Source organism: Ambystoma mexicanum, chromosome 7p, assembly GCF_040938575.1.
Source record: "Ambystoma mexicanum isolate Mex_15411 chromosome 7p, UKY_AmexF1_1, whole genome shotgun sequence".
Classification (NCBI taxonomy): Eukaryota; Metazoa; Chordata; class Amphibia; order Caudata; family Ambystomatidae; genus Ambystoma; species Ambystoma mexicanum.
In genome coordinates this window covers 448619263-448644115 of record NC_090939.1, presented here as the reverse complement: position 1 = coordinate 448644115, position 24853 = coordinate 448619263, and the positions used below count along the sequence as shown (strand labels likewise).

The 24853-nt window shown below is 44.4% G+C and overlaps 1 protein-coding gene across 1 annotated transcript in view; it reads left to right on the top strand.

The window, feature by feature from the left end:
• Positions 1 to 24853, top strand: part of CHD1L (chromodomain helicase DNA binding protein 1 like) — a 1245724-nt gene that overhangs the window by 57996 nt on the left and 1162875 nt on the right. The window contains exons 3-5 of the mRNA XM_069636461.1: positions 5480 to 5586; positions 10092 to 10206; positions 12587 to 12621. Of these exons, the coding sequence (XP_069492562.1) occupies positions 5480 to 5586; positions 10092 to 10206; positions 12587 to 12621 (257 nt within the window). The remainder of the gene's footprint in view (positions 1 to 5479; positions 5587 to 10091; positions 10207 to 12586; positions 12622 to 24853) is intronic.

The following is a 24853-nucleotide window of genomic DNA, read 5'->3' as shown; positions in this document are numbered from 1 at the left end:
CCACTGACTTGTTTTAGGCATGTAAATCAATAGTTTTCATTTATCGTGTAATTATTTTACCTAATGGTACACCCTTGTACTCGTCCTCTAGTCTTTGTTTTCAGTTATAATTATTGTTATCCAAAATAATGCAAGTACTTTCTTTCAGGGAGATGCTGAGGAGTCCAACGTATTGACGACAACCGTTGATGCCACTCAGATGCTCGAGGTACGTTTCCGGACAGTTCCATCGATGGAGATCATCAGATCTTGCATTCTTGTAGCGTGATTGTTACACACAATGTTTCTTTCGTTTTTAGCCATTGATATGTCCTTCTGTCGTCGCCCTCCTATGTGTCTTTTTTTTTCAATATTGTATTCATTACTAATGAAAGTCCTATGTTTCAGGGAGTCGATGGAGCATTAGTCCAAGAAGAAGGGGGAGCATGCAGTTACGGGTCGGCGCAACAGTTTGCTGAAGTGTGCACCGCAGTTACATCGTCCCTTGATGTTCTTATGCATTTCGAGGTATGGATACTGACAGTTCGATCAAGCGAAATCATATGACGTGATTACATCCGCTATACTTCCTTCTTTATTAACGCAAGTACTATGTTTCAGGGAGATGACGGAGCTTCTTCTACAAGAACATCACCCCTAGTAGTTGATGCAGATCTCTGGGTGGTGACACTTCCAACGATCGAGCAAATCGAATCATATTTAGATATCCATTATTTATTTTAGACAACTGATCATTTGTGCAGGTCTATTTAGATGAGCCGTTGACGCCTGCACAAAGTTTCTGTTCTTTTTATCAAAATAGAAAACCATACTAATGCAATTACTGTGTTTCATGGAGTTACTGAAGCATCATCTTCAATAATATCATCAATGGAAGTCTATGAGGAGCCCGAGGTATGGATCTTGACAGTTCCATCTAACTAGATCAACTATGCGTGAATAATTGTCGTTTGAATGTTCTACACAAAGCGTTCATTCGTGTTTTGCTATTGAGATGTACGTGGGTATTGGTCCCCAAGTACATTTTGTGTTTTCAATATTATTATACATACTAATGAAAGTTCTATGTTTCAGGGAGTCGATGGAGCGTCAGTGCGTGATGGATGTGCTTATCATGAAAATATAGTCGTTGCAGCGCAAGAGGAAGTGGAGACATGCACACACGAGTCGGAGCAACAGCGTCCTGATGTTGAAGTTCGAGGCAAGAAAGTTTCAAAGAAAAGAAAGCAAAAGAAGGTTAGTGTCCTGGTCACTATATTATGTTGTTTTTCACTGTTAATAGTTCAATACTGTAAGTCGTGTTTAAACTGAACAACCCTTTTCCAATCTGTCCTCTAGTTGCGAGTGGGTGTACGAACTAGATCTACACAGACAGTGAAGGTAACGAGAGATGTTGCTTGTCAAACCTTTTGGCAGGGACTTGAGACTGGAGATGCATCGTGCCAATGGGAAGAATATGAAGTGATTGACAACGGAGCTATACCACCACCAGCCATTGATAGTGAATGTCCTCCTGGTAGTTCGGATGCAGTCGGAGATCAATTCACAGAATCCACACCCGCAAAAACTAAGACCGCAAGAAAGTTGAAGAAATTGTCTTATTCACCCATCGCCGGAGAAGGAACAGATGTTGCAATAGAAGAGAATGAAGTGGACGACAATGAAACACCATCAATATCACTGAACATAGCGGAAGACGATATCAGAGATTCTACCTTTCATGTGAGTGACATGTCCTCAACGTTACAGGCCGAACCAGCTGGGATGCAGAGTGACAGTATAAGGAAAGAGGCCAAATTCATTGTATTCGATAGTTGTTTGATTGATATTATTATTCGGATGAAATGTGGGCATTCGGTTGGTGGGGAAGTATGTGGGGAGCCATTGATTAATGTGACTCGTGCAATTCGAGGCACTAACCTTAAAATACATGCCACCTGTACAAAATATCATCCTTTCTCATGGTCTGCACAACCCATGCTGGGGCAACTGCCAGCAGGCAATCTACTTTGTGCAGCAGCTGCACTTTTTAGTGGTTCAAGTTTTAAAAAGTTAGAGTCTTTCTTTCAGTTTGTGGGAATCCCATTTCATTGCGAAAACTCAGTTCTACAAATACCAAACCGATTATCTATTTCCAGCCATTAGCGAAGCTTGGAGAATGGAAAAAATGTCTATTGATAGTACATTCGCGGGCAAACGGTTCAGGCTAGCCGGTGATGGACAGTGCGACAGCCCAGGATTTTCAGCCAAGTACTGCACCTACCACTTTCAGGACATGGAAAGTAAGAAAATTGTGAGTTCGGTGGTCGTGCAGGTGTCACAAAGTACATCCTCAGTGGCCATGGAGAAAGTTGCATCATTGCAAGAACTACAATCGCGGGGAATGGTGATCGACCTGATAGCCACGGACAGACACGTTTCAATTGCCAAGACAATGAGAGAAGAGTACAAAAATATAAATTACCAATTTGACGTTTGGCATCTTGCAAAAACAATCAATAAAAAAATGTCGGCTGCAGGTAAAAAAAAGATATGCAAGGTATTTCACAGTGGTCCAAGTCAATCAGCAACCATCTTTGGTGGAGCTCAAAAACATGTGGAGGGTCGTTGGAAATTCTACTGGAAAAATGGCGGTCAGTAATGCTACACTGCACCAACGTTCACCGTTGGAACACAAACCAACATTTCCACAATTGTGAACATGGCCATTTGTCCACAGAGGAGGCACGGAAGAAGAAGTGGTTGATTCCTTCATCACCCACTCACAAAGCCATTGAAAAGATTGTATTTGATAAAACTATAACAAGAGATTTGAGGGGACTCACGGAATTCTGCCACACAGGAGATTTGGAGGTGTTCCACAATATGTGCCTAAAGTACAGGCCAAAACGATTGCATTTTGGCATGGAGGGCATGATAAATCGGACTCTTCTAGCGGTCTTGGCACATAACCATAATGTTGGCCGTCACAAAGTAGGACGACCAGAACTTTAGGGACGCTTTGCTACAATAAGGCCTTCACTAAAAGAAGTAAACAATGGGTGATCAAACCAGTATTTGAGGATATGCAATATGAGTTTATTGAGAGACTTATTGTTGACGTCCTAGATAGGCACATAAATGGAGTTGTGAACGAACCTGTGCAGGGGACAACTGCATTGCCACCCAACATTGCCTCTGTTCCATGTCCACCTAAAGAAGAGCTCATTGAGAAATACACATCACGGTTTAAATGATTGTAATTTGATTGTCTGTTCTCTCGAGTCTCCTCATGTCGCAGGCCCATTGAATATGTGTATCTATGTAATGTGTAAATAAATTAAATTAAACCAAACAGTAATATAAATCATTTTGCAAAAAATATAGAATGTCTCCGTATTTATGGTTCCCTGGGGCTGCAAAGCACGCAGACAAAATGCAAAGATGGAGTGTAAATTTCAAGTCCTGTGAGATGGCCTTACACTGAATGTAGCTAACTAGGAATGTGTGCTCGTTCAAAGTGAAGGTCAGCTGCTTTGATTTTTTCTCGGGTGCCGGAATGGCCCACGACTCAGTATAAGGTTCTATTGTTATTTGACCTTGACAGGCCGGGACCATCCCGAAAGACTTCTTTTTGGGGGTGTGGGGCAATAACGTAAGAAATGATAATGAATATAATTTCAGAAACGAAAGCCATTTAATGTTCGTTCATTAGAAGAAATAACGTCGGCATAGAAGGAGTGGTATTTCGGGGCTGCCCTACGCACAGGCACAGGCAAATATAATGTAAGTAACTCTTTAGATGAGTTTATACCGCAATTTAATTACTATACAGTAGCTTTAAAGACGGGTTAAGTTGTACTTGTTCGTTCTATGTGGCACATTGTTTTGTACCGCGCACTATCTTGAGGAGAACCATCTCCTTTTACGGAAGCACCTCAAAACCTTCCTCTTTGCTTCTGCTTTCTCTCTCCCTCTCCCCTGCTACAACTGGTCCACTGTCTGCGACCTCGGTCCTGGGCCCTTCCACTCTCCACCTGCACTGCCTCCCTGTCAACCCTTGCACTGGGGGACTGTCTCAGTATCCTACAGCCCCCCCTTGACGTATAATACCCAGTTGCACTGTCCTAGCTATGAAATAATTTCCCGACCTAATATATAAAATGAATAATTTTAATAAAGATCTGATGGTGAGACTAATTTCATTTTTTATGTTTTTCAAACAGGTACATCATCCATTATTGCATGTGTCACGAGTACCAGACACCGGCGGATGGGTTTTTTAACCGCCAGTTGCTTCTCCGCGTGAACTACGTTACCACCCTGACCATTTTATGGGACGATCGCCAAGTACAAGTATGCCCTTACGCGGTACTAACGGCTAGATGCAACATACAGACCGTTGTGGTGGCCTAGTGCCTCGTTGTTGGAACAGCCATGCGATTATCAGTGCGACCGAAGAGCTTATTTTATCGTAAACCAACACCCTGTGTACTGCACACGAACATCGCTTGCCTCAAGACGAACTATTTTTGATCGAGAGCAAATAAAAATGCAAATCGCTGAATATTCTCAAAACATTTGATGTCAAATAAATGTACTTTGCCAAATGTACAATCTTGCCGTTTACTTTTAAACCACAGTTTCATATTCCGAATTGTGGCGCTGTATTGTGAGATGATCTAAGACACTGTGTACAGCAAAGGAACATTGCGTGCCTCAAAACGAACTTTTTGGAACGTGAGCAAATAAAAATGAAAATCGCTGAATATTCTCAAAACATTTGATGTCAAATAAATGTACTTTACCAAATTTACAATCTTGCGGTTTAATTTAAAAGTACAGTTTCATATTCCCAATTGTGGCGCGCTGTGTTGTGTGAGCTCATCTGTGTTGATTTCCGGGTTCTGTGTGGAGTCGCGTAGAAGACGCCTGGGCGCGTTTGCCTACGCAGCTCAGTCACGTCACGGATAGAGGCGGGGAATATGAATGTTTTGATAAAGTCTGTTTCAGGGGCGGGGGATTTGATTTAGTGCCGCAAAAGCAGGTGAGCCAGGGCGATGGGGGGAAATGATAGGATTATCAGAAAATGGCGGCTGATTTCGAGTGCGTTAATGGACGAAAAGTCGGGTAAGGTCCATAGGAAAGTTTTCTACGATCTACCGAGTTATGCTTAAAAACACATGGCCGACCCGTAGGGACAATAAAAAAAAAAGTCCCGGAACTATCCTTTAACTAAGTCGCTGTTTGCATTGGCTCATCCTGTACATAAGTCATAAAATGCTTTCTTTACCCAATTCCCGGTTGGGCCTGTTTGTCGATCAATGTCCGCTTTGTGACATGCACTGTTTTAAGACTTTCTAAATGGAGGCCTACTTTGTTTATTGTACCATGCTCTGTTACTTTTCCTTGCTACGTCCATGCTTTTGAAAAAATCTAACAAAATAGAAGTCTTGCCTAAATTCGTTTCTGACTGTTTCCACATTCTATTTTGTTCTAGACCATTGCACTGCTTTTGTACTTGAAAGGAGGTTTAAAGAAGAAGACTCCCTGTCTAGTTCTCTGCCCTCTCTCTGTTTTAAGTAATTGGGAAGACGAAATGAAACGGTAAGACTGTTATATTTCCTTGTTGAACATGGACGTTAAAAATATTGTTTCTGCCATGCTGATGCAAATATTTCTTTACAGACTTTGTGACAGATTCAGAGATCTCACCCTGTCAATTGGGGATGGAAGCCTTCTCAGTCGAGGGTGGTAGGCCCCAGGGTTTTCACCAGAGCCAGTCCTGCCCCAGAGGCGGTGTGTGGGAATTGGGAGGGTCCCAGTCTTTTCTACAGGTGCCTGCATGACTGATATGAATGCCATCTTTTCTTGCCTCATACCTGTATTTCACAATGCTGGGCAGTCCGTTTCTGTTTGTCAAGTAGAACTACATCACCAAGAAGGCCCTGTGGTGGAAGAGAGAGCAAGCAATCCAACCCAGAGCGACAAAGTAAGAAAGTGTGAACTTGCAGAGCATTCCTCCTACCAAGGGGCAATTACAGAGCTGTATGCCACACACATGCAGGTTTCTTTCAATAAGGCCGTGGAACGGCCCACACAGCAAACTGACAGTGGTAGCAGTGTAACACAGACATGTAGTTTTCTCTCCACAGGGCCGCAGAGAAGCGCGCACAGCAAAGCTGCAATCACAGCTCTCTATTCAACAAAAATGGGGAAATTCAATTTATCTTCAACAGGGTTGTGTAGCGGTCCACAGGTCCAGTCGGCAACTGAAAAGCTCAGCTCCATATGAACGGGGACATTGTTTGTATTGAGAGTGGGCCGCCATTCCTAAATGCAGACGGACCCGCGGCAGAAAAGGGGCAGAGCTTAAAGCCCATTATATGTCTTTGCTTACCTGTATTGCCACCAGTAGGGAGAATAAAGGCACCAGTGGGCTGGGAAACCAGGTTAGGGAGAGATTCAATGGAGGGGAAAGGGAGAGGATAAAAAGAGGCTTTGGAAACGGGGAGGTGTGGGTTTTTTCGGGTGAGGTCAAGGGAGGGGAAAGAGGACCAAGAGACCAATCAGAGGAAGGACAGTACAGAGCAGTGTGGAGAAGGCTTTCTGATGGAGTGTGCAAGGTTTGTTATTGGTAGGTGCGAGAAAGTGTTACTTGGATATAAGTGTTTGTGCCAGGAGTAAGGCTAGTAGAGTATCGGGTGAATTGGAGTGAATGAAAAGATGGGGGTGAGAGTGAAAGGAGGGTGGGAGAATGTGAGGGCGAAGATGGCAGAGTAGTAGTAGTGTGGAGAGTAGTAGTGTAGAGAGAGAAGAGTAGTTGAGCAAATGAGAGAAGAGTAGTGACAGAGAGCAGAGGGGAGTAGGAGTAGAGAGAACATTGGAGAGACAGAAGAGAGAGAGACAGGAGAGTGAAAGATATAAGGGGAGGAGAGTGGAAGTAAGGGAGAGGAGGAATAGAACAGAAGTACAAGGAGTACAAGTGTGTGAAAGTTTAAGGCAAATTTGGATCTGACTGTAGTATGCCTGGGCTAGTGAAGGAACCACCCATGCTAGCGGAGAGAGAGGGAGGGATGGCCTGACGGTGGAAAAGAGGGTGAGCAACCCAACCCAGAGAGAAAAAGTGAGAAACTGTGATCCTGCAAACCATTCCTGCCATAAGTGTCAATTCTCACACTCTAAGCAACACACCATCCAGTTATCCTTCAGCAGTGTAGCGCAATGGTCCGCACAACAAAGCGTCAATCACAGCTATCTGCTCAACAAAGATTGGGACATTTAATTTTGTTGGATCTGCAGAGCGGTCCACCAATTCAGTTACCAACCAAAATGTTCGGCCCCATACAAACTTGAATATTGCTTGTGTTGAGAGTGGCCTGTCATTCCCAAATGCAGACAAACCTGCGTACAGAAAGGGAATAGGACTTAAAGCCTATTCTATGTCTTTGTTTACCTGTAATCCCACCCCTTGGAGCAAAAGGCAGCATTTGGCCCAGGAAACCATGTGAGGGAGGGACCAATGGAGGAGGAAGGGGGTGATAGAAAGGGACAAAGGAAACCGGAAGGTGTGGGTTGTTCAATAGAGGTCAAGGGAGGAGTGAGAGGACCATGAGAGCAAGCGGAGGAAGGACAGTGCACAAGAGTGTGGAGAAAGATTACTGAAGGAGTGTGCAAGGTTAGGTATTACTTGGTGAGAAAAGTGGCACTTGAGTGTGAGTGTGCTTGCTAGGGGTTGAATAAGCATGAATAGAAGGTGACTGGGATAGTGAAAGAAGAGTGACTGGGGAGGTGATGGGAGTATAGTAGTAGAATTGTAGTAATAGTGGAGGGGGCAGAGTAGTAGCAATTGTAATTGTAATTGGTTATTTATAATGCACGTAATACCCAGAGGTTTCTAAGCGCAGACCTGTGTTGCTTCCACGGCGAGCGCGTTGCCCCTGAGCTATCCTCCCGAGAGCATTCCTGCCATCAAAGTGTCAATTCCCACACTCTAAGCGACACGGCATCCAGCTATCCTTCAGCAGTGTTGCGCAATGGCCCGCATATCAAAGTGTCAATCACAGCTCTCTGCTCAACAAAGACTGGGACGTTTAATTTACATTTGTTGGATAGCAATGTGGATAGGGGAGATAATAATAGTGTAGAGAGGGGAGAAGAGTGGGGTGGAAAAGGGAGAGGCGTGCCACACAGTGGAGGAGAGTAGAGAACATCAAAGGGACAGAAGGGAGCAGTGAGATAGAGGGAGACAAGTAAAGTGGAAGGTAGAAGGGTAGGAAAGCAGAAGGAAGTGTGAGGAAGGATAGAACATCAGGGCAAGGAGTACAGGGCCGTGACAGTTAAGGACCAAATGATAACTTGACAGACTGAAAGACACCTATTATTGTACTAAATTGTATTGTGGTACCTAAGTTTGGATCCACCTACCTTATCCCCAGAAGGAGACAGATAGCAAGGGCGTTTGCCTTTAGGCCTTCACAAACAGTTGGGCAGACTTTTAGGCAGTAGAGGTTACTGAGCTCTAGGGACCATCCTGAAGTTGAGGGACGCCTAGGCTAGCAAGGGATCTGCCCACGCTAGAGGGAGAAGGACGATCCTTAGCAAGCCACTTTTCAATTTCTTTATTAAAAACACTCTTCACAAGTTGGTGTGTTCTTGAGGCCGTTTGTGACAACTCTCAGTTATCACTACCTTGTGCCATGGTATCATACTTTATGTACAAGACCAGATGACTCAGACTCATTGTCACCATGACACCATTTTGGATGCTTAAATCTTACATGTTGAAGTAACCCTACTGCAGTTTGGTTAAATGAAAGCCCACAATTGGAAATGTGGTATCTGCAACCCCCCTGCCCCCCACTCCACCATCTAACCCATTCCGACCACCTCACCCTTCCACCCACCATGCCAAAACACACACAAACACCACGTTGTAAATTGCCACGGTGAAGACAACTGCAGCAAAAACACGGTAATCGATGTATGCCCTGCATCTGCTAGTTCGTGCTTGCTTCGTCATTGCTACTGGAAAGCATTTCTAACGGACATGCTCCAACAGTGCAGACACAGTCCAGATACAGCAACTATTTAGCTTCAGGATCCATATATCTTTAGTTAGGGAGGCAGCCCTCGGGAGCGATAGACTGAGGACGGCATGCATTTGCAACTCAGTTGTTTACTGTTTAGAAAGGCTGCACACACTTGAAATGTAATGTACTGTTGTTCCATGATTTGGACCTTTTGTTTCAGATGCTCTGTATTTAAGTGCTGCATAGTCTGCCAGTACAGTGACCCCTGCGTTTGTGATACAACTATGATTTTAGAATTAAGCAAATTGCTCTAGAAATTATACATTCTCTGTGGCAATGTACATGTCACATAGCCTTCAAAACAGTTTGCTAGTGCAGGCTATAGACATGTTTACTCTTTCACTCAACGCCTCCAGCCCCAGAACGAAGGCACAGGAAAACTCTATGTGTGCCCCTTTTCAAAAGAGCATTGCCTCTTTTTTAGTTACAAAGTTCCCAAGCAGCAGAAGCTCTGACTAACGTCTCTCTTGAGGCATTATCGCTTTAAATGAGGCGTAGTCAGACTGATAATCAGCCCACCAGACACGTTTCGCCCTTTTGGGGGCTTGCCAGTGTGGCATTGCTGACGCGCTATGGTTAACTTTGTCTAGAGCACTGTATTTGTTTGCAAAACTCACTCTCTTACTACCTCACACTAAGATTCGAAATTTTCATTGTTGTGGTGCCTGAAAACAGAGTAGTGATAACCACATCCCACTCCACAACCACAGTTTATTGTTTTATAGCTATTGGCCTATTTCGGTTACATTTAACTTTTCAGTACCAAGTTGTTTTATCACATACATTTACCCTTTTCACCCTGTTTAGTTCATTGTATGTAGAAATATATTTATGTTAACGTTATAGGCTACTTACATTCTTGGAGAAAAAGAAATTCACAATTTCATTCACTTTATTCATGCAATGTCGGATCGTTTTTCCATTCGAAGGGACATAAAACCACTATGTACATTCTTGTTAATTACATTAAAAAACATAGACATGTTTTTTCCTAAATTTGTCCAATTTTGTTTTGCCTAGTTTTTCTCCAGATATGTCTTTTGCTGTATACGCAGGAGAGAAGGAAAAAAGAAAGGAAATGCAGCACATTCTGGAAAACAAAACGGACTTTCATGTGGTTTTAAGTACATATGAGGTGTGTACTAGAGATTATTGTTCACATGTAATATCAAATTCCTATTTCAGCCATTTCAACATGACACAGTTTTTGGTATACACGAACACTGTTCTGTTAACCTCCATTTCCTTTTATTGGTTTGACTTAACATTGTTAAATTAAGTTGTAACTGTATTGGTTAATTTCAAAAATGTCCACAGCGGGAGAAAATGAGCCCAAGAGATGTAATCCAGTGGTTGGAACAACATTGAACACAATAGTTTTTCTTTTTTAAACAATTTTTATTATTATTTTTCCAACCAAATAACATACAGACTTTGTGACTCACTTCCAATGATACATCATATTGTTTGCCTGTTCAAAACTCTACCTTCCCACCCCCAGCCTATTCTACTTGCTATGTCTACCTATGGTGTGTATTAAATTACTTGAGCTGCACGCAATATCAATATCCCGCCAATTGTGATGGTGCATGTATCTGAGTTTGGGGGTCATTTCGTGTATGGGGGGACAATTCCTGTACCAAATGTTTCCAAGACCCCAAGTCCATGTTTTGCTCCTCATGGCCCCGACGGGATGCTTCTTGCCACACAGCTGTTTCCGCCAGTGTCCGTTTCTGGCGGTCCCTCAGCCACACGCTCATCAAAGGGCCAGGACTTGCTTTCCACCCCATCCCCATTGCTATGCTGTGCTTCGCCAGAATCTACGCTAGATCTCTCAGTTTGCTAACATGTCTGGCCTGCTTTGGTCTCGGAAAAATTCCTATCAATCACGCCTGGATCTGATGATAAGCCAACCTTAGTTAGGGTCCTGGCTACTGCATCCCAATATTGGCATATTTCCACACAGGCCCAGAACATATATATCAGGTCTGCATTGATCAGGCCACACTTCGGACAGGCTTGTTCTTTTGCATTACCAAATGTTGCAATTTTCTTCGGGGTTAGATGTGCTCTATGGGTGATATACAATTGGATCAGCTGTAGTTTAGTGTTTCTGGACACTTTTTCTTGTGATACCCCATGGTCATACTCCAAGCTGCCCCATGGTCCTACTCCAAGCTGTGTCTGACAGCTGGTCTTTCAAATCTACTTCCCAGCGCTGCCGGGTCTGTATGAGATTGTTATTTGGTCTAACCGTCAGTATCTCATATAGTCTTGATACTGCTTGTCCCCCTTCGGAGATATCATAGAGTGTTTCGATCGTTTCATCTTCTGCCAATACTCCCCCTGAACATTGAACACAACAGTTATGAAGTTTTCAACATTAGACAACTCCTTGATGTTATTTTATGTTAAAGATATGACTGTACATCTGGGGCTTCCACAGGAAATAACATTTTCCCATAAGAAAGGCTAGCGAAATATGGACTACAAGTAGTACATGATTAGCGAGGAAATTACTCTTTCATTGCAGTGGCAATGCGTTTGCCGGGATTTCAAGCAATGGCACACATATTGAAAAAATAACGTTTCGTAATCTTTTTAATAATAATCACAATATAAAATCTTGGGTTGAATGGACGCCTTTTGGAACTATGTAAATATTCTAGAAACAAAAGGGAAACCCTCCATAAATTAGTGTCAAGGAAGGGATACCGGGAAATGTGGTTCACTAGGGGCTTCCTGTACCTCAGGGTGATAAGGTCTTTTAACATATGTCTTAAAATCTATTCTTATTAGACTCTGTCCCCTAAGAGATATAGACTATTATAACAACCAAAGGTTCCAAAGGTGTTGACCACCAGAAAGTTCACATTTGTTCTTTATAAGTCTTTTAGCCTTCAGTCTAACCCTAAGCTTCATGAATACAGTTCTCCAAGTTTGGCCTACATATTTTTCAGAAACCTATCCTTTTTAAGGCCACTCCTATTCTAGAAAACAAATGCTGCATGCTTTCCTAGGCAGTCCCCTCTTAGGGTTACTCCTGATTCTAGCTTTAGCAGAATCTGTGGTCAAAACAGCTTCTTTAGTCTTCTCCTTGTCCATCTAACACTTCATCTCCAGTCTCTCTGGGACCTCAGATTCTCTCAAGCTCCTCTTTAGTCTCTCCGCTAGCTTGGATATGCTCTGGCCTAATACCTTAAAAATGCATACATCTGGAAAAATGTGTATTTAATGATGTGTGTCTGTGATCTTACTATTCAAATATAGATCAGTCACAATAACATAAAGAGTGTAGTCCTTTAGTTGTATATCTCCTGTTATTGCTGTAAGTATCACCCCCCACTAATACATGTTTCTTATATGTATTAGTGCGTATTACTAATATGTCAATGCTTATTAAGTTTCAAGAAATGTTTTTTTTCAGTGTGAAATTTTCCAACATCTTTATTGGATGTAAAGCTGTCATTCCACAACCCAAAAAGCTGTTCCTGTAATTGTTTTTATCTTTGCAGATTTGTGTGAAAGATGCTGCATTTCTAAAAAGCAGGTGAGATTCCTTTCAAGGTTTGGTGTTGATTTCTCTTATGTTGTAAATTAATTGACTGTCCAATGTTTTCCAGGATTGCTTCCAGTAACCGTGCAGTGCCATTCAAGACTATATCATCAATGTTTCATATTGTGATGACTTTTATAATGTTTCAATTTAAATGCTCATCGCTCTTGTTCGGTGTGAAGAATGGCCAAGCGTAGGTGACTGATAGGTTGGTCCAGTGTTCTAAATAGGATTTTGAGGTGGGAGAATTTTACTCCCTAGTTTTGGAAACTGGTAGTAAGAAGAATCTTTCTTTGAGTAAAGAAATTACATCCTTTGTTTGTGCTCAATAATTACCATCAATGACAATATTTTATACTGCATGCCCTTTTGCGATTTCTCTGGCCCAAACACATCAGCAGTGCAGGAGGCTCTGAGGGGCAGACACCTGTCTGTCTGTTACTCGCTGTTCTATTTTGTACTAAATAATTGCCAAATTGTATGGAGTAGAACAGACGGTTACAATGCGTATCATTGTGCGCTGAGTTGATCTTTCCTTTGCTCATCGCTCAGCCCCATAGTCTAATCAGCAAGGTATGGAAATAAGATATTACCAGTGATGCAGTTACCTGAAACTCTGATTGATGCATTTGGTATCAGCCAATGATGCAGAGGATCATGTTGAACCATTAGTAGCATTAAGACCAGGACTACCACCATTTCATCCAAAAGGTTTCTCACATAGCTCAGAGTAAGCTGATTCTGCAGTGTGTTGGTCCAACAGCAGTTTAACTAATAGCTGTAGCTTCCTTCATTTATTGTTGTATTTACATTTGAGGGGGAGGCAAGGTGACCTACAGGGCCACTAGCTTTGACAAGTGACGTCACATTTTCTTTGCTCTGTCATTCTGTCATTCTTGAAGATGTGACAAATAAACAGACTGTGCATTTCCTCTATCAACTCACAACAGGAGTGTTTTCTTTTTGGCAAAATATTTTCCCATACCCTTTGTAAGGATGCAGAAGAAGGACTCTGTCATAAAGGTGAAAGGTGGCATGTTTGGGGCCAGAGACTTTTATTAACACATGAAACAAAAGAAAACCTATGGTTCTCTATTCCTAAGAGGGGTTTCCATGCCTCAACTAAAGATCTAAGGTGACTGTCAGGATGTCTGTTACCATAAAAAGTGTCCACTGTCCTGTATCAAGAAAACCCCACTTCTGTTCCTTGCACAATACACTAAGGAATAAAGCAGTATTGTTCTGATCCCAGGAGAATACCTCCCTTCTCCTGGGTTGTGGTCCAAGTTGCACACAATGTTTCCTTGATGGTCCAGGAGAATGCCTCCCTCCACCTGGCGTTCGGTCTCAAACAACTTGGGCAAAGGGCTCCCTTCCCCAGGTCACAAAGTTGCAAATGCTATTCCAAGCAGTCTTTGGGAAATTACTCCTTTCCCCAGGTTACAAAGTTCCAAATAATGTTTTGTTTCTCTGATGGGCCAGGAGAATGCCCCCTTTCACCTGGTGTTTGGTCTCTCTCTCTTGTCCCTTTTCTTTACATAATTGAAAGTACTTTGTTTTCTCTGCAGATTGGTCCATATGTGTTACTTATCTATGTAAATATTGTCCATGTAAGTAGCGAGCAAGTGGCTATATCTGTTGTTTCACTTGAAATAATAAAAATATCTATATTTTGTTACATACTTTCTGAACGGTTATTGAGGTTTATCTGTATGGTGAGATAAAAACACATATGTGTAATTTAATGATTTGTTCTGTTTTTGCTATTAGTTGAATATGCACTGATAGCTCTCAAACCATATTGAAACTCAAGCTTTTGCGGGAACTTCCTTTTGTTATAGTTTAATGTGCTCCATTGAATTCCCTGTGCACTGGAGCTCCTCCTGGGTTCTATGGTCTCTGTCTCAAACATATCCAGGGGAATGACTCCCTTCCCCAGGCCTGTTGGACCTTCCTTCTTGTGCAAGTTACCAGGAGAATAACTCCCTTTTCTTGGTATCTGTAACACACACTCGTACATCCAGGGTGAATGACTCCCTTCCCCTGGTGGTCTCCTACTTAGGGTTCACACTTGCAACACCCAACTCTGAGTCTTATGAGGGTCTGCAACCCTAGCTTCTCCTTCTTTGTTTGGCCCACGTGGTTCACTTCCCTGCCAATTACTGCACGAGGAAGATGACTTGTATCACTCTCTTGGTTTGTGTCCCCGAACCTGGATTCTCTTCTTCTTTGGTTTCGCAGACTTGTTTCACTTCCAAGTACTGCCACAAGGAAGACGACTTGTATCACTCTCTTGGTTTGGGTCTACGCCCCTTACTCCTCTCCCCTTCCGTTAATGTCCCCTTGGCTGCCTCACTTACCAAGTACTGACACGTGGCAGATAGTCCTGTTTGTTATATTTGTACAAGGTTTTTGCCTCCTGTACCGTCCAGGCCCTACCGGTTAAATCGCCTCTCCCATTAACTTCTGTGTTTTGCCTGGATGCACGGCCTATTCTTCCTGGGGTCGGTCTTATGTTCCGTGCGCCATGCAGGCATTTCTATGCTTCAGTGCCTTCACCTCGCGGACTGCCTTCCAGGCCCTTGGAGCGACGGTCTGGACGATGCCTCTCGAGTTTGTGTCACCGTTGGCCAGCCTTGCCTTACTGTCTGGAAGCCGTCAGGCAGAGGTGTCCCACTGTCCACATGACTCTGGCAGCGTATTGCTCTCAACTCCGTCCGGGCCTTCTCTGCATCTCCTTCGTTCTTCTCGGCCTTCACGGTCTCGCGTCCTGGTTGGCATAGTCCCCCCCCAAAAGGCAGGCCTTTCTTGGTTTTTATCATGCAAAAAGGAACCACGCCTCAACGGAAGTCTATACCGCTGCAATTCCTTCTTTGAATTGCTGTTCAATGTTCCTTGATTCCGCCTCGTCCCAGTACTGGATTACATATGTTCCTGATTTTGTTCTTCTTCTCAGTACTTTCCATGACCTTGAGAGGCAGTCTACTTTGCAACAGTAAATAGGTATACTGGCTACGAAGAGATTAGTAGAGGAAGGAGAGGCTGGAGTGTGTGGGGGTGTGATGTTATTATCGGGGCTATACCTTAGATGATCGTCCTTTTCCCTAGAAGGGGGGTGCCTCCGGACCCCCTAACCCCCGTGATATTCTCCTGAATTATACCACCACGAGGGGGACTATCCAGTAGCGGGCTCACCTCCCTGCCCTCATGGGAAGGGGTTCCCCCCTCGGGAGAAGTGACGACATCCAATGATCCATCACATACCTTTCCTCTAATGCTGCTGGCTTCCTCATCTCCTTCCATAGGTAAACGGGATAGGAAATCTGCGTTCCCCTGCTCTTTTCCCTTCCTGTGTTCTACACAAAAACAGAAGGACAGAAGGGCTGTAGGTCTAAGCACCATAGCATGATCCTAGGGTTGGTATCTTACTGTGAGATAAAATTGTAGGTATCCTATGGCTCACTTTATTGCCAGTGCCTCTAATTCAATAATGTCATAATTTCTTTCTTGAGGAAAGAACTTCCGGCTGATGTATAGCACGCAATGTTTCACACCGTCGTATTCCTGAGATAACACTGCACCTATCTCCACCTTAGAAGCGTCAGTCTATAGGATGAACTCCTTATTAAAATTGGGATCCTTAAAGACTGGCTCATTACATAGGATTGACTTCAAGGTGTTGAAACTCGCTCGATTTTCCCTCTGCCAATGCAGTTTTTCAGGCTCTGCATTCTTTTACTTATCGATTAGACAGGAGGGTGATTGCAGAGTAATAGGGGATGAATCTCCCGTAATATCCAGTAAGTGCAAAGAAGCCTCTTAGGTCTCTCTTAGTTTTTGGAGGCAGTATTTCTTGGACAGCATAGACCTTTTCTAACTGGGGTTGGACTAACCCATTCCCCACAAAAAATCCCAAGTATTTCACAGCCGACTGGGCTAAGTGGCGTATCTCAGGGCACTAGTAATTTCATGAAAATGGAACATATGACCTTCCCAGGACTGACTATGAATTGCTATGTCATCCAGATATGCGCCGCAAAATCTGGAATATGGTTGCAAAATCTGGTCCATTAGCCGTTGGAAATGGTAGGACTTTAACATGAAATAGTCCTCTAGCGGTAGAGAATTCCGTCTTTTCTTTGTCTATGGGATTTAAGGTTACCTGCGAATTGCCCATGGCTAAGATCAATCGTGGAGAGGTAGACTGCTGACCGCAGCCGATCGATAAGGTAATCTGTCTGTGGCATCGGATCATTTTCAAACTGGTATAGCATTGAGTTGCCTAAAGTCTATACAATACCTCCACGATTGACCAGGACTTGCCACAAGGACTATTGGTGAGGACCACAGACTTTGAGAGGGTTCGATAATGCCGGCGGCCAACATTTTCTACACATCTTGGAGGACTCTTTCTTTCTTTACCTCTGGGATCCGTTAAGGTTTTAAATTGATGATTTTACTTGAGGGGAATGCGGATGTAATGTTGGATTCCTTTCACTCTCCCAGGTTCACAACTAAAGACATCCGGGAACTGGGCCAAAAGATCTTGGCTGTCTTGCTTTTGCTGTAGTGGAAGGTCAGCAGGTACCACATTGGTTCCCTCTGTCTCTTCTGGCAATAAACTTGCCATTACCACAGAGGAAGATTTAACTGGTTCCGCTTTCCATTCCTTCAAAGGGTTGACGTGGTATATTCGGGTCTTATTTCGTATATCGGGCTGGACAACTCAATAGGTACTGGGGCCAGTTCTTTCTAAGATCTCGTATGGGCCATGCCAGCGGGACAGCATTTAGTGTTCTGAAGTGGGCAGAAGTACCAATACTTTCTGTCCAATAGAAAACAACTTGGGTATTGCCTTTTTATCATATTGGGCTATTTGATTTTCCTGTACTTGCGATAGATGTGAATGTACTATATCTCTCACCACGGTCGTATGTTCTTCTTAATCCGCTGTGTGGTTTGAGATAGAGGTACGATGGCTTCTTCCTGTTCCTCCCACGTCTCTCTCAACATGTCTAGGACGTCCCTTGGGTTGCGTCCATAGAGGAGCTTGAAAGGGGAGAGCCCCAGGGAAGCTTGGGGAGCCTGCCTGATGGCGAGCAATGCCAAGGAATAATCATACCCCTATTATGGCCATCAGCCTCTATCAATTTCTTTAGAAAACTCTTTTTTAAAAATGATTTGTTTATTGGGTTTTGTGTGCAAAGAGGTACAGACACAGGCAAATGAACACATTCCCCCTACCTCCTGTATTTCCCTAAGCCCCCCCACTCACCTATGCCCCCCCACCCCACTCTCTGCCACACACAGATTTCTACAGGTAGAAAGTCGGATGGTTTAGGATATACCCAGAAGATGCAGCTTGTACGAGCAATATTTTTCTAGATACTTCCCTTGCAGGAAGTCTAATATTGAGGCCCATTTAAACGAGAACCTGGCTTGTTACCCTTGTATGGTGTAGGTGACCCATTCCAGAGAGACGAAGTTCCATAGCTTTAAAAAGCCAGTCTGCAACTGCCGGGAGATCTGTGGACTTACATTTATAGGCAATAACGAGCAGTGCCGTCATGTAGACGATATACACAATCTTCCTTTTGTGCATCGACCACCTTCTGTTGTCCGGCTCTGCAATACCCAGGAGGATTTCCCCTTTGGCCAGGGCCTCTTTCAAGCCTTACATATCCCGTAAGATCTTGTTGACCTCCTCCCAGAAGTCTTGTAACACCGGGCAAGTCCACCACACATGTAACCAGAGCTCCTCACCCCGCACCCGCGCTCCAACACAGGTCCGGGATGGCTGGATTCAATTTATGTAACTTCTCTGGGGTGTAGTGCCATTGGTACATGAGCTTAAACCAAAATTCCCAGATCTGAATAGATCTTGTCAGGCATGGGATGTCTGACCACAGAGAGGCCCAGCTTTCCTCCAAGATCGCACCTGGTAGTGTGGGAAGTGTTGGGATTCTTGCAGACCCAGTTAGTTTTTGCATGTGTTCAAAGATTTTATGTCCTCCCCAGAACATGTCTCTGTTTTGTGCAGCCTGCCGCCTTCCAATGGTGGAATGCACAAGCATTCAGGCCCGGGGAGAACTGTGGGTTTTCGAAAAGTGGGGTGAGGGACATTTCGTGAAATGGTGTTGGCGCGCTGCTTTATCCCATGTGTCCACCACCACTTTCGTAATGTCGCAGTGGTGGATATGAGAAAAAAATGGGTGGATCTGCTCTCGATAACCATAGTTTTTCTCCCATACGGCGGCCTACTACAGCCCTCTCCATCTGCACCCATCTCTTATCCTAGCTTTCCCCTAACCAGTCTTTGATACCCTTAGTATTCCTGGAAGTTCGGGAGGCCCACCCCTCCTCTGCTGGGGGAGCATTAGGATTTTCAGTGCGATCCTGGGTGTTTTATTCGGCCAAATGTATTTGGACATCATTTTATTTAATGCCCAAAAAAGGCAGTCGGGATGGGGATTGGGAGAGCCTGTAATAGATACAAGATTTGTGGTAGAGTAACAATTTTTTTTGCGTTGATCCTACCTAACCTGGTCACTGATAGGGGGGACCAAGTCTGTAGCTGCGCCCGAATCTGTGCTAACAAGGGATGGAGGTTAGCTTCGTAGAGCTCCCTCAGAGTGCACAGGATAACCACCCCCAAAATTCGGATACTGTTGGGGACCCACTTGAGTTGTGTCACTTCTTTGGCCGACATCAGTTCTGCCCGTTTGACCGATAGGTTCAGAATTTCTGACTTTGTGATTTTGATTTTCAGGCCTGCGACCTTGCCAAACCCCTCCAGCTCATGCAGCACTGCGGGCAGGGAGGAGACTGGCTCTGTAAGTGAACAACATGTTGTCAGCGTATGCCATCAGTTTATGGACCGCTCCCCAAAATGTAATACCCTTGATTGTTTCTAGACTTCGAAGCCGCAAAAGAAGTTGTTCTAAATGCAACACATAGAATAGAGGGGGGGTGAGGGACAGCCCTGCTTCGTACTCCTTTGGGGTATAACCGGTAGAGAGAGGTGGGAGTTCACCAAGATGCTGGCCAAGGGGTGAGCGTAGTTTGCCCGTGTCATAGCAATATATTTGGGGACGAAACCCATGTTGTTCAGCGTGTTAAAGGGGAAGGACCATTCGACGCAGACTTTTTCAAGCAGATGGTAAATTCTCCTGATGTTGTTGTGTCTCTGGCGACCCTTAATGAACCCGATCTGATATGGGTGGATCAATGATGGCATCAGCTGCTCTACCCTATTCGCCAGGATCTTGGTGTAAATCTTTGCATCCGTGTTTATGAGCGCAATAGGGTGGTAAGATCCACAGTTGGTAGTGTCTTTTCCTACTTTGGGGAACAGAACTATCTTAGCCTCTTCCATGGAGTCTGTAATTTTGCCCGTAGATGCAAAGGAGTTAAAGAGGGCCACAAGAATAGGGGCCCGAGTTGCCCAGAACCGCTTATAGAAAGAAGCTGGGCTCCCATCTGGACCTGGTGATTTATTTGACGGAAGATTCGCTATTACATAAAATACTTCCTGCCGTGTGATGTCCTTGTCAAGGGTATCCCTGTCTGAGGCCGCTAGAATCTGCAAGGGTGCAGACTGGATGTATTCCTGTTGTAGTGTTTGATTGGGGTGGTCCGAGGCATAAAGCGCTGAATAGTAAGCATGAAACTGTGTGGCTATTTGTTCTGCGGTAGTTACCTTATTGCCCAGTGAGGCTTCGATTGCCAGGATCGTTTGGGCCACGTTCTTTTGTTTTAGTTGTCTGGCCAGGAGTTTGTCAGCTTTATTGGCCTTAATATAATACTTTTGTCTTAGGTAAAGCAGACTTTTTTCAGCTTGTTTTGTGTGGAAGAGGTCTAGTTTACCTTTAACGCATCTATATTGTTTTCACAGTTCTGGGGTAGACTCTGTCTCCATTCGATGCATGATCTGTTTTACCACGGCTTCTAGAACCGATAAAAATGTCCTCCTAAGCTGTTTCCTATGTGCCTCGGCTGTGAAAAGTTCCCCCCTCGTTGTTGCCTTGAACGCGTCCCAGTCTACATCCACCGGTGTATCCGCCCCTGGGTTATTTTCAAATAATTCAGCATTATACATTCCAGGTCATCACAGGTGGGCTGGTCTAGGAGTATGGCACTTGGGAATGACCAGTTCCATAGCCTGGATTGCGATATGGGCACATTGAGGGCAAAGGTGATCGGGGCATGATCCGAGATCGTTATGGTGTGGGTATCTATTTTTGTGATGCTCCCTATAAGTGTGGTCGAGGCCCAAACGTAGTGTTATTCTGGAGAACGATTTATGGACTTGTGAATAGTGTGTATCTGCAATTTCCTCGCCCCTCAAGGAGGTCCAAACGTCTCTGAGGGTCATTTGCTGGAACTGAGCCTTGAGGGTGCGAGAGGCTGGGCATATTTTGTTGTGGTGCTCCTATCCCTAGCTGGATCCCAGGCGATATTTAGATCCCCTAAGAGAATTGTGTCCCCCGAACTAAAGTGTTCCAGTTTGGAGATTACCGTTTTCAGAAATCCCTCTTGGCCTACATTCAGAGTGTATATCGAGGCCACTGTGAGGGTGAGTGGGCCGAGTTGTAGGAGAAGGAACAAGAATCAGCCTGCCTTGTCTGCAAAAGACTTCAGGATTGTCACTTGAGTACCCTGTATAAACGCAATGAGTACACCCGCCCGCTTCTCCCCGGCGTTAGCCTTCATGATCTTGGGGTATTGCCCTAGCTTCAGCTTGTGTCTGTCTTGTCTCCTAATGCGGGTCTCCTGGAGAGCCACTCGGTCAGATTGGTATTGGGATAGGAGACGTTCCAGTTTTCGTCTTTTAACTGGGGTGTTCAAGCCCCAGATATTAAGTGTTAGGCCCTGAAATGTGGTTCAGACATGGGGTGTATTTTTTCACCACTGTCCGACTCTTTGGGAAGTTGTCCATATCTGGTAAGTGTCTTTTGTATTTGCCGACCCCTCCCCTCCTATTAAACATCCGCCTCCAGATCCCACCCCTCTTGTCCCCACTCACTCCCCCTTTCCACCACCCCAACTTTCCCCCTGACCCACTCCGTTCCCACAGAGATGACCTGCCGAAGTAACCAGGACCAAATGCAGGGTATCCTAAAACCCCAATGATGATTCCACCCTCGCCCCCCGGGACCATCACCTTGTCCATCTGTGGTCGCCCTCCCCAGGCATTCTCCACTGGCAGTTCGCCCATTGTACCTTGTTAAGCGTCTCCACCATATGAGTCTCTTGCCGGGATGCATGGCGCTTATCATGGCCCTCAGAGCGCCAGGCCTTTCAGATGGGATTGATACCCCCCCTTCTTGTTTCTTTTTATTTATTTTTTAAAAACTTTATTTATTAAGTGATTCACATCTCGGACCATTCACCATTACATGAAGAGTGTACCAACCTACAGAGGAAGGGAGCAACATATAGTAATCGATAATCATAGGTAAAAGAGAAACAGGCAATTCACTTTGGGGGGAGCTAAGCAGCTAGTAAGCAGGTTACATAACTATTGCCATGCGACTATTCACATTAGTCTGTTGTTTGTGGTACGGACCAACCAGGTACCGGCTCAGCACATTGAGCTTATAGATACGACACAAATGGTCCCCAGATGTTCTTGGGAGCAGTGTTTTGGGGATCCTGGGAGCAAGCCAAACATGCAGCATAGCATTTCACAAGAGACTTCCCGTTCAAGTATAGTTGAGATTATTCACATCACCCCTTGCCAAAATGTCTGAAATCTGGGGTACATCCACAGCATATGAATAAGATCAGCTGGTTCAGCTTTGCACCTCAGGCATCTATCCGACTTGTTATGGTTAAAGAGATGGAGATGGGGACGGGCTGGGTCTAGAAATGCATTGTGTAATGTTTTAATTTGGATTGTTTGCAGCCTTGTGTTGAATGCCCCGTTACGAGTATGATCACAGAGCATCGCCCACTGCTTATCCGTGAACGTGCCTCCTGCTTCCCTTTCCCACTTCTGTTTGCACTTTAGTGCCTCCCGGGGGAGGAGGGGTCGCGCTGGGCAATCCCATACACTGTGGAAACGAGGCACCTCGCCGAAGGGGATTTAAGCAGATACTGCAGCAATGGTAGCATAGGGGGCATAGCAGGAAACACTGGGGACCACTCCTTGAAGCTAGCGCGCATTCTAAAATATTGCAATCTACGACGGGGCCCCCCACCAGCATAGCAATAAACTGCCCGTGGGATACAAACACACCTTCAGGGTATAGGTCAGCCATTGTTTCAATTCCTTCACCCCTCCATTCCTGCACCAACGCTTCGTCACACATTGGTGGTAGACATTCAATATTCCCGGCCGAAGTTCAGGGTCGAAAGGGATGTTGACATGGAGCCGCTTCAATATCCGCTTACAAGCATGGAGTGTGCATGCCATCGGATCAAATTTACAGTTGTTGGACACTTTCCCCGACACAAGGAGCCCTTGTAAAGTGAAAGGTCGTACTGAGCATTTTTCTATGCAGACATCAGCTCCATATAAGGCACGTTTATGCTGCCCATGTCTCAAGGGAGGGTCAGCGTGTCCCAGCTAATCCGAGGGGCTTTCAGGTACCAGGCCAATCTTACCAATAGAGCTTTTAGCTCTGCAAAGAAGCCCCCCCCCTCGGCCAGATCGGGACATTTTGAAGAATATAAAGCAGCTTAGGGACCACTAACATTTTGGCAACTGCCACCCGGCCCAGCAACAACAGTGGAAGCCTGCACCAGGCCTCCACTCGCATCCTAAGGACTTGGAGGTACCGTAGGTGGTTGTGCTCTAACAGCGACCAAGCATTCTGCCTCACCCGTATCCCCAGGTAAGTAACGACATTCTGTTCCCACTTAAACCCTCCAGTATCGGGGGGAGCCTAGTCGGTAGAATCATTCAATGGAAACAGAATGTACTTCGCCCAATTTATCTAGGACCCTGAAAATGAACCAAATTCTGCTACCTCGTGCAACAGATGGGTGTAAGTTAACTGCCGGGTCTTTAAAGTACAGAATTGCATCGTCCACGTATAGAGATATTAACTCTCTTGCGCCACCCATCGCTAAGGCTCTGATTTAGTTTACTACATTTATACCGCGCACCAATGACCTGGAGGCATGAGGGCGCAAACAAACAAACAACAAAGAACAAAATAGACCATAATACATAATGAAAAAGAAAACCGAATACACCTTCTGTAAAACAAAACAATCCCAAAGAAAAAGAGAAATCATCACAAAATAATGATAGCAATGTCCTGAAGGGTCGATTAATCATACTAATGAAACTTTACCAAATCAAGCAGGGAACATCAGAGTATCAAATTACAATTCCTGGGAAGGTATTTACACATACTTAAATAAAGAGGAAGATTACTAAGCCCATAACCCACTAGGACACAGTCACCTTTTAATTGTGAGCACCAATCACTCAGGTCAAACCTGCGTAAAATCTTCAGGTCAGACAATCTGACAACTCCCGGCCCTGTTCTTTGTCACAGCCATACAAGCACCTTATTACGAAGCGCTTCTCTGAACTCTTTTCCTTCTACTTTCTCAATATTGGTAATAACAAAGTTTCTTTGGTCCATAACAAAGGCTTGTATACTCATGTCATTAATCTTAGGCATTTGAGTATTTCTTATGCGCAAACTCTGCGAGGTCACCTGATTGAATTCAGCATTCACCTCTTAAGATTGTTTAGCAGTTTTTTGGCCGGGTTTATGATCGAGTACAGAGAGGGAAAGAGTTAGTTCCTGAAATTGTCCACTAATATCAACAGTAGGTGATTTGTCCTTTTCATTAGTAGAGGGTGTTATCTTAGAGAATACTGACTGGAGGACCACCCCTAGCCAGGGTGGTTTGTGAAGCTTGGTCCGCCCTCTCCCTTTGTATATTAGCTTGGCAGGCGTTAACCGACTTTGCCAGCTAAAACAATGCAACTGGACTGTGTTGTACGTCTATCTGAGACGTATGTCCGACACAAAGTCATCCAATAATTCCACCAATGAGCATAGATCCATAAGACTGTTGCATAGGAGAAGCTCTTTGGAAATACTTGCCTTAAGGTGCGACAACTGGGAATGAGCAATATAATCTGTTCGAAGATTATTAGGCCTAGTCCCCCGTTGTGAGGCAGATGATGACAATATTTTATGTTCGGTATAGTCCTTTATTCCTCCTAAAAGTAAGGTGGCTGCTAGGGGAAGAGTTGAAG